This window comes from Pyrus communis, chromosome 12 (assembly GCF_041283825.1).
Source record: "Pyrus communis isolate YQ-2024b chromosome 12, ASM4128382v1, whole genome shotgun sequence".
Taxonomy (NCBI): Eukaryota; Viridiplantae; Streptophyta; class Magnoliopsida; order Rosales; family Rosaceae; genus Pyrus; species Pyrus communis.
In genome coordinates this window covers 9,851,810-9,866,509 of record NC_142576.1, presented here as the reverse complement: position 1 = coordinate 9,866,509, position 14,700 = coordinate 9,851,810, and the positions used below count along the sequence as shown (strand labels likewise).

At 41.3% G+C, this 14,700-nt stretch overlaps 1 protein-coding gene across 3 annotated transcripts; it reads right to left on the bottom strand.

Annotated features, from left to right (window-relative positions):
• Positions 1-7,622: 7,622 nt before the first annotated feature.
• Positions 7,623-12,179, bottom strand: LOC137745800 (uncharacterized). 3 transcript variants are annotated; one of them, XM_088680988.1, is made up of 8 exons: positions 11,941-12,135; positions 11,750-11,791; positions 11,171-11,580; positions 9,978-10,169; positions 9,587-9,826; positions 9,181-9,398; positions 8,632-8,880; positions 7,623-8,371 (listed from the first exon to the last, which is right to left on the bottom strand). In XM_088680988.1, the coding sequence occupies exons 3-8, from the start codon at positions 11,574-11,576 to the stop codon at positions 8,129-8,131; spliced, it is 1,548 nt and encodes a 515-aa protein (XP_088537114.1). In that variant the 5' UTR covers positions 11,577-11,580; positions 11,750-11,791; positions 11,941-12,135; the 3' UTR covers positions 7,623-8,128. The 3 variants fall into 3 exon arrangements, with proteins under 3 accessions (XP_088537114.1, XP_068341914.2, XP_088537113.1); XM_068485813.2 differs by lacking the exon at positions 11,750-11,791 and having other exon boundaries at positions 11,941-12,179; XM_088680987.1 differs by lacking the exon at positions 11,750-11,791 and having other exon boundaries at positions 11,926-12,135.
• Positions 12,180-14,700: the final 2,521 nt, after the last annotated feature.

Sequence of the window (14,700 nt, the reverse complement as noted above, 5' to 3'; positions counted from 1 at the left end):
AACCAATTTCTACTCCAGTTCTTAGTGGTCACAAACTTAGTGCATATGATGGTGAGCCACACAACAATCCAGAGATGTACCGGAGTATTGTGGGTGCCCTACAATACTTGACAATCACGAGACCATACCTTTCTTATGCTGTGAACCAGGTATGTCAGTTCATGCATTCTCCAAAAACTACACATTGGCAGGCCGTAAGGAGGATTCTTCGGTATGTAAAGACCACATACAATCATGGCCTTGTCTACAAACCTGGTTCTACTCATCTCATGGCTTATTCTGATGCTGATTATGCTGGTAATCCAGATACTCGACATTCAACTGGTGGTTTCTGTATTTATTTTGGGTCCAATCTCGTGTCCTGGAGTTCTAAGAAACAAAAGACTGTTAGTAGGTCCAGTTCTGAAGCTGAATATAGGCAGCTTGCTTACACCGCTGCAGAAATTTCGTGGCTCAGGTCTTTATTTCGAGACTTGAACTTGCATCTTGACATACCCACAATTTGGTGCGACAATATTTCCTCAATTGCTCTTGCTTCCAATCTCATGTTTCACTCAAGGACAAAGCACTTGGAGGTTGATTACCATTACGTTCGAGAGAAGGTGGTTTGTCGTCAGTTACTTGTTAATTACATTTGTTCTCAAGATCAGGTTGATGATCTGTTCACAAAAGGATTATCATCAACAAGGTTCAAGCTTCTTGTTTCCAAGCTTTCCGTTGTTCCTCCACCTGTTAGCTTGCGGGGGGATGATAGACCACGTCAGTCTGTGATTCTCACTTCCGAGACTTCAGGGAGTTGTGATCGCTCTAAACTCTTATCCATTAAGAGTTAGCTTAGGTTACAACTCTTTCAAATGTTTGTTGGTTCTCGGATATATATATTTCCTCCAGTTTGTTGTAATCTTTAAATTTTGAAAAGCCTTGTAAATAGGGATTGCTTTCCCTGATGTAATCTAAAATGCAATATAAATACATGCAGCCTCTCGTTAAGGGGATATGCAATTAACGTGAACTCTTGAGCATTCTTAAGTTTTACATCTTCTTCTTCTAAACTCACAACAACAACAACAAATTCGAATCCAGATTCTTGATCAATATGATGACGACCTCCATTCTGTTCCTAATCTTGATCACCTTCCTCTTCCTTTTCACCACCATCACTGTCTCCCAACCCATTACTTTCCCCATCCTTACCATCCACACTACCAGTGTCCTCCAATGACACCACCGTTGCCGTTACGCCAACACTTTCAACCTCTTACTTTATGGAGGCCCAAATTGGGCTTCCACGGTTTCTCGTCAAACTGGCTTCAGCCAAGGGATCTTGGGGATTGACACCTTCTCATTGGTGTCGCGGCCATCCACAACCAGTCGACTGCCGTCCTTGAAGATAAACCACTTTATCTTTGGGCTGGGTAAACAAAACCTCATCGGTTTTGGCGCGCACAGTTCCATAGTCGGACAGCTTGGCCTCGGAAAGGGCCACCCTTCTTCCACCCTCTCACAGCTCAACATCAGCCGCTTCTCCTACTGCCTTCCACTCTCCAATTCCAACCCCCAAAATACGAATGCAACCCTCAAGTTTGGCCCCAAAGCCGGACTAACTACTGCCTACTACTGCAATACCCCGATTATTGAAGGACCCCCCGACCACCCATTCGACTATTACCTTAACCTCACAGCAATTGCCGTCGACAACGTATTAGTTTACACACCTTCAGAACGGAGAGAATGAGGGGAACTGGGATTTGTAATTGACGTGGGAACCACGGTCACCGTCTTGTACAAGGAGGCTTACATCCCGTTGAAAAAAGCTGTGATGGAATATCTTTCCAGTCACTTCGGACTGTACCCGGTTTACCCCTCCCCACCTGAGTACGATCCTCCAGCTTATGAGCTCTGTTATTACAACGAGGATCTTGAGTCCCTCACCACCCTCACCTACCCGAACATTTCCTTCCATTTCGAAGGAGGAGCGGTGTTGCAGCTGCCAGAATCCCAAGCCTTCCACAACTTTGTGGATGAGCTTCAAACGTGCTTGGTAATGATCCCCAGGACTGGGACAGAGCCAAGCCGGCTGGGTGCACCACAGCAAAAAGGGTGGAGATTCACGTACGATCTCCTCCATTCGGAGCTGTCTTTCGCTCCAAATGGGTGTTGAATCATCCGCCTCTGGGGTTTGGAACTAATAGCAGAGTTAGTCCCATTGCAAATTTCATCAACAATTATCGGTTTATGTTGTAATCAAGCTACTAAAATATTGAATTGGTTTATCTTGAAGAATATTAGGTATATGTTAAAGTTACTAAAATATTGAGCGAAAAATAACTTATTAGTCATTGCCAATATGTTTGTTGTAGTGTAAAGGATGGTTTTCGATCATCCGTGCATTTGTTCCTATTCTTAAAAAACACGTGTGGAGATTAACATCCTCTTTCGTCCAAAACTAAACTTTACAACAATTTTACATTAATATATATACCAATCAATACAATGCAATGAAGCTTTCAAATCACACACACAATTCGAAAGTTATTTTGTTACAAATTTAGGAGAAGTTACTCTCGGATGATTCACTCATGGCCTGTTGGTAACTATCCATTTTCAAAGCGAAGTGCATTCACAGAGGCATAGTTAGGAGCAATTGTATAACCATGATTTTCTAGGAGCATGACATGTGCATCTCAGGTGGCAAGACTGACCACAGCCCATGGAGCATAGTTCCGACAAGTTAGGCTTAAGCCCATTAAAGATATTACTTGTCTCTCAAGTAAGGAAACTCTAATTCAAGTCAAATTGGGATACCTTCAGGATTAGACAACGTGATCCTAGGAGGATTGGTATCTTATCCTAAATTCCCTCCTAGATAGTCTCCCTATTTAATTGAAATTATTTTCTCAACGAAGACTCAAGATCAATACTCTAACTTATTATTAATCAAGGGACCTACTTTGGATTCTCCATCTTCTCCGATATACATATATTTTCTCTACACCTAATCTTTTTCACCATTTTAGGCCCAAATCAGGAGAGATTTTTCAGTGTGACCGTCACATGAGGTAGTATACCACATGGCTCTATATAAATGGTAGATTATCTGTGTTAAAAGGTTAATAACTTAAAAATTAAAATTTTTCACCACTTACATAAAAACACATGGTATACCATCTGTGTTCTTGTCACAACTAAAAATTTCTCCCACATCAAGGGTTTGTTCATTTGGAACTGGAATCCAATTTTGGCCCAAATGGGTTCTCTCTCTTAGCTATAAGGCCCACTCGAGGTTTTGCCAAGACTCTTGAAAGTATGTTTTATGAAATTTCTAATGATATACGTGCGCTTTTATTGGTACAAACAAGGAACGTTGGACTGGCACCCCAAAACATGCAAATTAGTCAGCCATTTGCATTTTACCTTCAAGTTTAACATAATTGTACAACTGCTATTTAGTAATACGGTCTAGTAATATTTTTCTTTACTTGTAAACGATAGATCTTATGTTCGATTATTGCCGAAAGCGAATTTGAACCACATTATTGATAACCCGTTTTAAGGTTAAGTCCAACCCATCCTCATTAATGTAGATAAGATCATTTTTCCCAAAACAAAAAAACGTAATTATGCAACTAAGTTTTAGTTTTGGTAATATAGTTTTTCAAAATTTGCTAATTTTGACCGTTGCAACTTGGAAGCCAAACTTGAAGTCTTGAACCGTCCAATGTATTAGAAGGCTAGCATTACTATAACGTGTTGGAAGAAGTTGGGTCATCTGTGTCCTATTGTATTGTGCTTATGACATTAGTATTTCGAAAGAGTAATGCTAAGTCGACTAAATTTATAGATTAAAAGTATAAATTAAATGATGTGTCACTAATAAAAAATGAAAACGTTAATTAACACAGTCCTCTTGCTTACCACAGTAGACAAAACAGAAGCAGTCAAGGATCCATTTATCTAACTGAGAATCATTTGATCTTGTTGGATCCACGCAGTGTACGCAGGATCCACAGTGGTAACACCAAGCAGGTTTTTGTAAGGGCATACCAAAGTGCCATCCACGTACCCCATCAGATCTCTACTCTTAAGAATTGGGAGAATTTGAGCCAACCACAGTGGGTAGTTGGTTTTGTCAAGCTTGATATTGACAACAGTGGAAAACGGATGGAAGGGAGTAGTGGTAGGTGTGTTGGTAGGTGGGTTGGAGGATGTGGAGTTGGAAGAGTTGACATTGTTTTTAGCCATTGAAGCGTGGAAAAAAAACAAGGATCTAGTCGTTAGACACTAAGGCTCAATACCATATAAGAACTTTAGCACGCTCAGGATTCATTTCAATTGCATACCCAGTTAATGATGGGATGCATGTATTTATATTAACTTGAGGATTATAGAAGGGGTTTGAAAACCCGAGATACATGGAGCTTTCAAATATACAATTAGATAGCAAAAGACTGCATGCGCAGCTTAACTTACAACAAACATTTGAAAAAAAAATCCTATAAACTAGGAACAGCTAAAGGATAAGAGTTTGAACTGATGAAGACTCCTCAAGGCGCGGGAATCACAAAGTGGGCTTGACTTCGTCTAACAGTTGTACACCTCTGTCAATTTAATTCTCTCCTAAACAAACTATTTAATATGGAAAAATAAGCTGTGAAAAGACTAAAAACCCTTCTCTTCACTAAAGACTAAACAACCAAGTTTCCATTATAAATAGCCAAAAGTAAGAGAGAAAACATTTGCTATAGATAAAAGCAGAACGGGTGCAATGTATTACATTGTTTATTTTCGTAATTGTATCACAAAAGGGGTGCACCGTGCATGTAAAGAGGGAGAAAGAGATATTAATATTATTACTTTTACTTTTGATCTGGTGTGTTGTTTGGTCATACACTGTATGCTCTTTATATAGTCATTTACGTGCATAAGTCTACAAGGCACATTAAGGCATGTTGAAAACCAAGTCATACAAGTTGAAAATCATGTCATCCAACAATAACAAATTTGACAATACCATCATTTTAGTTATCCTTACATTTTAACTTTTGACTAAACTATGTGGGCATTCAAACCCACAGCTTTTACAACATTTTCTTTTTTGTAATATGGGACAAAGCCACAGCTTTTACAGCATTTTCTTTAAAGATAGCGTGAGAGAATATTTACACTGATTTGGAGACGGCGGAATATGTAGGTGATGTGAGGTAGATTTATGATTTGGAAAATAATAAGACATATTTTTTAGCTTCTCACATATCCTCGTTTAATCAGCATGTTATTTTAGGTTGATTTATTCAATTTACAAGCTAAAAATAAGGAGATGTGTGTTATAAAAATCCCTTAGCTTGTTTTTTATCGTTACCTACTTTCAAGTCATTTGATCAAATTCAATGGTCACTGTTCATTTATTTTAAGCCATTTAATAAAATCAACAGTGAATTCCAATCTGTGCTACGCACCGAAGGTAAATCGATTGGGAGAATGGAGAAGTGTTGGAACTTGAAAGAGACGAGAGCCACCAGAAAACTCACAAAATTGGAGAGTAGATGATAGCTCGGACACCAAAAACAAAGTGCCCATTCGATGCCTTTAACTGACTTTATTTACAGTTGAAAATTACACATTCAGCGGCATCCCATGTGTCAATATTTACCGCACGCCCATCTTCATTTAAATTTACTCGGTTAATAAATATTAAAAATAAATACATTGGACGGTTGTGATTTATCCAAGATTTGTATAAATTTGGCTCCCTCCATTTCTCTGCGTTCCCACGTTCGACCGCCTACAGTCTCGATCCTCACTCATCTTCCTCTGCTTAATTCACAACAACAACAATTTCGATTTCGAATTCACCTTCATCTTCCTCTTTGCCACCAATCTTCTTCTCAGTGTCACTGCCTCTGCTGCCTCCCAACCTCTTACTTTTCCTAGCCTTACTAACCCCAGCACCACCGTGTCCTCCAATGACACTGCCGTCACAGTAACGCCGACACTCTCAACCTTTTACTTTGTGAAGGGCCGAATTGGGCTTCCACGGTTCACCGTGACACTGGCTTTCTCTACGTCATCCCCAACAACCTGGGTGCAGTAGGCTAAAGGTGTAGTCTGTTTGGACGTCCCCTCCAATTATATGAACTTCAAAACCTCAGATGGTTTCAAATCGATTCCCGGGGAGATGATGCCAAATATTGCAGTCCCTATGTCGCCAAAACAGCCACAGCGGCAGATCCGTGTCGGTACGACCTTGGCTTCAGCCAAGGGATCATGGGGATTGACACCTTGTCATTGGTGTCGCCGTCATCCACTTCTAGTCCACCGCCGTCCTTGAAGATCAAACACTTTATCTTCGACCTGGGTAAACAAAACATCACCATTTCGGTGGGCACAGTCCGATAGTCGGACAGCCCCGGTCACCCTCTTGTACAAGGAGGCTTCCCACTCCCACTTTGATTACGAGACCCCGACTTACGATCTCTGCTTTTGCAACCAGGATCTTGAGTCCATCACCACCCTCACATACCCGAATATTTCCCACCATTTCGAAGGAGGAGCGGTGTTGCAGCTACCGGAATCTCAAGCCTTCCTCACGTTTGGGGCTGAGCTTCAAACGTGCATGGTAATGATCCCGAAGACTGGGACAGAGCCAAACCGGCTGGGTGCGTTGCAGCAAAGAGGGTGGATATTCACGTACAATCTCCTCCAATCGGAGCAGTTTTTGGCTCCGAACGGGTCTGCCGCTGTCCAACTATCGGACTGTGTGCGCCGAAATTGGCGATGTTTTGTTTACCCAGGCCGAAGATAAAGTCGTTTATCTTCAGGGACGGCGGTGGACTGGAAGTTGATGACGGCGACACCAATGAGGAGGTGTCAATCCCCAAGATCCCTTGGCTGAAGCCAAGATCGTACTGACACAGGCCTGCCGATGTGGCTGCTATGGCGACAGGGGATGCAATATCTGGCATCGTCCCGGGAAGGGGTGCAAAACCATGTGTTGAAGTTCATATATTTTGAGGGGACGTTCAAACAGACTACGAATCGCATTCAGCACCCTGATTGTCGGGGTTGACTTAGAGAGAGCCAGTTTCACGGTGAACCATGGAAGCCCAATTCGGACCTCAACAAAGTAATAGGCCGAGAGTGTCGGCGTAACGGTGACGGCAGTGTCATTGGAAGACATGGTGGTGGTGGGGATAGTAAGGCTGGGGAAAGTAAGAGGTTGGGAGGCAGAGGCAGTGACAGTGAGAAGAAGATTGGGGCGAAGGGGAGATGAAGGTGAATTTGAATTCCAAATTGTTGTTGTTGTGAATTTAGAAGAGAGATGAATGATGATCGAGACAGTAGGCGGTAGGATGTGTGAACGTAGATAAATGGAGGGAGCCAAATTTTGTACAAATCACAACCGTCCAATATTTTTGTTTTAAAATGTACTAATTGTTTTGCAACTCCATGGAAAACTCTATTTACCGTCAAGAAATCAAAGGAACGAACGAAAACGACTTCCCAAGATCTGCCAATCACCGTGATAATTGTACGGCTTTGTTTTTTGCTTTTTTCACTGTGCCATTTGACTTAACCTTAACCTGGGCGTGAGCAAAAGAATTTAAATCAACTCACAATCTACATTGCATTCAAATGGAAAACGGAAAGCTTCCACTTTTTATTACTGTCAAGAGTATGCAAATCCGAACGACATTCGGGGCACACGTCCTCACAAAAGCAGCGAAACATTACGTTGTTTACCCCTTCGTGGCCTTCGATGTTTAACAGTTAGATACAAACATTCGTACGAGTTATGATTCCAGAAGAGAGAAAACAACTTCCATTTGTTGAATCACATATGATACAGTGAGTCGTGGACGGTGAGAAAAAACCATACCACCAGAGGAGACGCAAACTTTACAGAGACTGCGGCACCATTGCTTCACAGCATCTCGTCATCAAACGTGCTAATCCTCCAAAACTTTTCGAACTCAGCTTCACACTCTGCTGAGCAGAGGAGCATCCTGCGGTTATTCTATGGTATTTACATCAGAATTCTACGTAAAAGGAACCAATTATCAGAAACGATGCGCGCGAGAGAATCAAGCAATTGTTGATCTTTCTTCCCGAGTTGATCTCTGACAGAGTATCAAGCATTTGTTGCTATCTCTTCTGAGTTACCTTCCAATGACGTTGTATCTATATCCAATTTTTCGACTACTGGACCTTGAGGGCTTCCAAAAAGAGTAGTGAAGATCTGTCTATGGCATTCATCGCAGAAGTACAAGTACGAGAAGTGGCCTTCATTTGGCAGCTTATGCACGTAAGATCCAGGTAAAACCCGTGCTATATAATCAGTCACTGATGGTGGGACTACCATATCATCCATTCCCTGCACATTTTTCATTAGGCATAATGTCATTAACAAAATTCTCGAGCCAAGTTGCACTGACGTTAATGCATGCATTTTGAATGAGAGTAGTTCTTAGTCCTGGGTTAGGAATTTCAGTATATGATATAACTGACCCCGACAAAACCAGCCGCATACAAAAGTAAAATGTCGCAAGATTCATAGTAGAAACACCAGAGCAGCAAACGTTGGATAGGCAATTAAGAAATACGAGGGAAAAATAATAAAATACATTAACCAACCTGCCATATGTGTATCTGGCCTAGAAATCCAGTCAGCATGCATTCTGCCTCACTGTTCCAGAGCCAAGCAAGAAATCCTCTTCGTTGACACTGTTTCTGTGCCTGAAGATCTGCCAGACTAAAACCCCACCGTGATACTTGTAGGACAGCTTCCTCTATGAAGGGTTTGATACTCCCTTGGCGGATCGACTCCTCTATATCCCTTTGCAAATGTTCCTCAACTTTTGGATCTTCAATCAGAATTTCATCCTGCACGTATCAAGAATATGAAAGTTGACACCTTGTGCAATGAATACACCTGAATATGTGTGAAGCGGTACGGAGTGCAGGTTTTAAAAAGTGACTAAAAATATGAAATTGTTAATCTACCAAATGCAGAAAAAAGCAGTCTTATTATAAACAAAAAAATATACTGGCATGCATGATCATGCCTTGCTTTAAGAGAAATGAGAAACATAGAAATCTGTTTAAAGCTGGCACTGACTGCGGGGAATAAAAAGGTTTTCAACCTTGCAGGATATTTCATGGATTAGATGACAATGAGCTTACCTTCTTCCCCAGTGAGAGAGACAACCATTTATCAATTCTGTCATGTTTCCCTGATAGGAAGCTTCGGCGATAAAAAGAGGACAGAAATTTTGGAAATCTACGAGCTAAAAAATACATTAATCTCCTTCGTAGAACCCATGGTTCCCAAGTCTTTTTCTTCTCCTCTTTAGTCATACCCGGCTCATAGGGATTAATCATTGGGCCCACCATGGCTGCACCTGCAAGTTCACTCAAGATTCATAACACAGCAAGTTATTCCTGATAAATCTTTAGAAAGTGGTAGAATATAAGGGTGCCCATAAATAAGGTTCGGATTTTGGGTGTTAAATATTATTATGCAAGCATCCACAGAACCCAAATAGAAATTAAACCATGGTCGTAAATTTTCAGAAAACAAGTAATATACCTGCAACTCTGTCAGGAATGTATCTGAGAGAAGCCCAAGCATGCATCGTTCCACTTGAGTGGCCCAGCACCCAGAACTTGTCATCAACACCAATAGCATTTGCTAAGTATAGCATATCCAATGCCGATGAGTTAAGATTCCTGCTGGGATGAGGATCACTCTCCCCAAAACCAGGAAGATCATATGCGACCAAGCGGATACCAAACTCTACAAGCAATGATATCTTTATTCCTGGTATACCTTTTGAGAAAAAAGAATAATAAATTGGAGAAGGAGGAAAAAACCAATGTATGATATCTTTATTCCATATACTCTTCAGCAAGAGCATAGATTATGGTTTCCGAGATTCTAACCACCTAAAATAATGTAGCAGTACCAGTGATTTATTTACCTGCAAGTCGAGATGAAAGAAAAGAATGTGGAGCAATCAGTAAAAATCGAGTGCTCTTTGCTGGGACACCTTGTTCATGATAGGCCAATCGTCTCCCGTCTGGAAGTAGTACATGGCTAGCACTAGGAGGATGTATTTGCACTTTCTTCACTGATCGAACCAAGCTGTCATGGTTGGTATTGACATTTATAGCTGCACATGATTAGAAATGTAGACACGTCAGATCATGCTTATAGCACGAAAGAACACAAATGTATACTGCAGTCCAAATCAAGTTTTGGAGCTCCTACCGAAAAAGCTTTCTTAGTTCAAAAGAAAAACAATGACTAATCTAGAAAAACTTTACTAGGACAGTTGAAAGTTAAGAAATAATAATTCCACTACATACAAAAAGGCCGAATAAGAATACCAAAACCACTCCATCGAGGACTGATTCAAGGAATTTTTTTTCTTATATTTATTCATTCCACCAAAACTATCAACATTCAGAAGACTAGTATAGCCTTATCCAGAGGAATACAATCCTTTCCAGCATGGCTCCAGGAATCGTAGAGCACTTCTCTCGTTAACTCCTCGTAAGATTTAATGAAATGCAACAGAGTAAAGTTGCATCACCTAGAAACTATTTAGAGAATGCACAGAGGCGAAAATGGAAACCCCAACATAGCATCGCAGATTGAAAAAAAGGAAAGGAGACTGCTCCGTTTTGAAACCACATTTCCCTTAACAGTCTGCTTACATTTGGAATGTTCCATGCAAAAATTAATCATGCAATTTTAAGCATCAACTTTCTGCTAACTGAATGACAAGCAGTCCAAATATCAAATGTCGCCACTCATGATTCCATTGATCAAGCGGCGAAAGACTCGAGCTCAAGAACACGTTGTTCAACCGTTGAATAAGGTACATCAAAAGAACAAAACCCAAACACTAACTGAAAAACATTAGGAACAAAAATAGAACACGAAAAATGCGAAAGCTCTATCCAAAAAAAGTATGTAGATCCGTAGTAGCTCCTCCCAAAACATTTCGAAACAGATCAAAAACCTTAATCACAAAAAAACACTTGAACAGTAAATTAATAGTCTTATGAGTAACAAATACAAATATTTATGCAATTATCACAATCAAATTAATGCAACAAGTGCATAATCAACAAACATTGAACATTTAACAAATGCAAAACAATATACCTGAAAGTGCAAGAATGAACACCAAGAGTATAACCGGCCAAGCGTGAGCCGGATCGCGATCCTCCGGCAAAAACTCATTCAAGTATCTCAATTTCGCAGACGCCTTGGCGCAGGGATTCCGAAGCTTTTGGACAATGTAAGAGTCCTCAGTCAGAACGTTCTGCTCCACAATGTCCTTACAGCCTCTTGCCAAATCCACAAGTATCTCGCCCCAAGCGATCGCGAATCCCTTAATCTGATCCTTGAAGTTCTCCGATTGCTCCAATTCTTCGCGGGAGGCGAAACCAGCATCAAACGAAGCCGTAGAGACTTCGATAGGATCGGCCGCCGCGTATCGTATCCCCGAGTCACTCACCAGACTCGCCAGCTCGTCCCTCCACGAGCTCGATCCTCTCACCTCCGACATTTCTCTGAAATTCGAATAACACAGTCGACAGAGAGTGAGAGTGAGAGCTCAGAATCGTCAATAAGCTTATACATACATATATACATACATACATACATATATAAATATACATAGAGAGAGAGAGGAAAGAGAGAGAGAGAGAGTTGCAGAGGCAATGATGTCAAAACTGTTACTTTCCAAGCGTGAAATTGAAGCTTGGTTCCAACCTAATTTTGCTATAAAAAAAACAACAAGAAGAAAACCGAACCGACCACCGTTCAAAAACGAATCGGAACCAACACAGAAAAGTGAAAAATAAAATTATAAATATTCAATGCATCAAAAAGCAAAAGCCAAAAGCCAAAAGCACCTCTGCATTGCTCACCTTAGCTCAGCGGCGTTTTAGCTTTTGCTTTCCCCAACACTGAAACCGTTGCTTCTCTGATCTGAATCATTCAGCTTTTTACTGGAATTGACTTATGCACTTCTCGTCGGCCCTTCGCCAACGCTGGTTTTCTGCAAGCACTTCATACGGAAAAGCGTTTTTCGGTGCTTGAGGTTGAAGATGCTTAGTCGAAGACGAGAGCCGAGTTTACTTTTGGTGTGAAGTGGAATCGGACGGTCTGGATGTGTCCACGTCATCAGCTGCTATGCCGTGATTTAAACGGCTGGAGACCGGCTCGGGCGGTGCGTGTCGGGCGGTTCTGCCCACGCTGTCTGTCGACCTAGAACTGCCGGTTTTCAGTGTACGTCGCTGGGCCCATGTGACACGGGAATGTTCTTTTTAATTTATTATTCTCTACCGCCAGATAGGTTACATTAATTTATGCCTGGTTCGATCTTAACCGTTAGTTCCGGTCAATGCATGGTGTTTTCCAAACCGTCTCTTCCAACGGTGTTTATTTGACTAGGTTTGTGAAAGGACGTGAGTGATGACGAGAAGCTGATAGCTTTTCTAAGACCATCTTCAAATAAAATGTTAAATTTTAAACACAAAATTTAAATTTGAAGGTTTAGACCATCTCCAACAATGAGTTAAATGCCAAATTTCCCCCTCAAACCCACTTCAACCCAAGCTAAATCTTTAGGCTAAAAGTCAAATGCCAAAGCTGGGCCAAATACCCCTCATGCAAGTGGACTCGTTGGAACTTGGGCCACTCTTGACCCGCCCACACGCACACGCACCCCACGCACTGGACCTGCAATGCTTTCCTGACAGGGGTGGGTGACATGCCCCGATCTCGATACTCCCCGAATACCAGGATAGGCACGTGCTAGCCGACACTCGAGGATGACGAAAGCCATTTATTGAGTGCAAATGTTGAAAACAAGGGATAGATAAGACTTATAAATATAAAAAAATAATGAATATGCATTTAAGGAACGTGTTCAGAGCATACAACTAACTAGAATACTAAAAGAAATAATATAAAATTGAACGAATAAAAGAATGGGTCCTACGCTGAGATGACTCGAAGATGCCGATGCGGAAGTACCTTGACGCCAAGATTGTACGTCTCGATTCTAAGTCCTGAAAGGGGGGTGCAAAACAAACATAAGTGGACCAAATTGATATATATAATAAAACAGTTATCAACGTACTAACCCCCAGGTTTTATGAAAACACATATATATCATGATAAACATAGGTTTTCCGAAACCTAGCATGCCATGCAATATCACAAATCATAACTTGTATATATAATAATCACTAGTGAATGTCCGATAACCCCCAGGCCTCATGCCGGCTCCCTGTCTCTGAACAGACAGTCAGATGAAAATACACTTTAAGCCTCATGCCGGCTCCCCGTCCCTGTGCTAATAGCCAGAGGAAACACACTCCAGACCCTATGCCAACACCAAACCATCGCCCAGGACGGAGTGGAATCTATCCCTACGTCCCGTAGCGGAAATGACCACTAGGTAAGTACAAAATCATTGAACATACATATATTGAAAAACAACTTCATAGTATAAAGTCATCCATCATCTATACTATGAAGAGGTGTTCTAAACATGTTCTAAATATCATATCGTCATCAATCGGATATTCTATAAGAACATGGGTTATAGGAAAAATAGTAATAATTCAAACTAGCCTCAGTAAGCATGTTATCTCATAAAACATAGTCATCGAATCATGCTTTTCATGTATGCATTTCTACTATCAAAACATGCATTTTTAGAAGGGGTCCACTCACAGTACTTAGCCGTTGAAGAGCCACGCAACTAGCGAAGACAAAACGCTACAATTAATTGCCCTTAAGCACATAAAGGGTACATTTAGCCAAACTCTACTCAAACGAATTAATTTGGGAAAACAAATGTCAGAAACGGATTCAAGACATCGAAATTAGCCTAAGAGGGGTCCCACAGGAAAACCCAAAAAGTTAACGGTCAAAGTCAACGAATCCGGGTCAAGGGTATTGGGTTGGACTAGGTTAGGTCAAAGGGTTTGGACTTGGGTTTGGGTTCTGATGGGTTTGGGTTTTAGAATGCACGGGCCTAAGGCCCTAAAGGGAAATGGACCAAAGGCCTTTAAATTAACAAAATAAAGAGAAATAAAAGGGTTCAGTTGGGCTGCCCATGGTTTTAGGCTTGGCAGGAACGGCCCGAAGGCCTAGGAGGTTTCTTGGGCTGGGTTTCACGCCGGAGAAGAAGCCCGGAATTCGATAAGAATTTAGACAAACTTTGAACATCCATAACTTTGTCAATACTCAAGGGAATCGAGTGATTCAAAAATGAAAATCATAGCTCTCGAAAAGACGAAGAGAACGGTACCTCACAGGATGGCTAACTCACTGTGGTTTTGCCGGAGGTCGTCGGAAACTGGGTAAGATTCAAATGGATATAACTTCTTCAATACTCAACGAAATTGGGTGATTCAAAAAAGAAAGTTGTAGTGCTCAGCGAGACGAAGAGATTGATACCTTGCATGTTGGCCAACTCGTCATGGTTTGGCCAGAAAGTGGCCTGAAAGCTATGGGTATTTTCTGGAATCTGGGTTTAGTTCTCTGAGGTGGTTTTCATGTGCCAAAACGTCCCCAAGACAATACCTATTTTCATTAAAACCACCAAATTGTTGAAAATGAAGAATGAGTGATGGTATTTCGAGCCTCACCTAGTCGGGAATAGTAGAACTCGC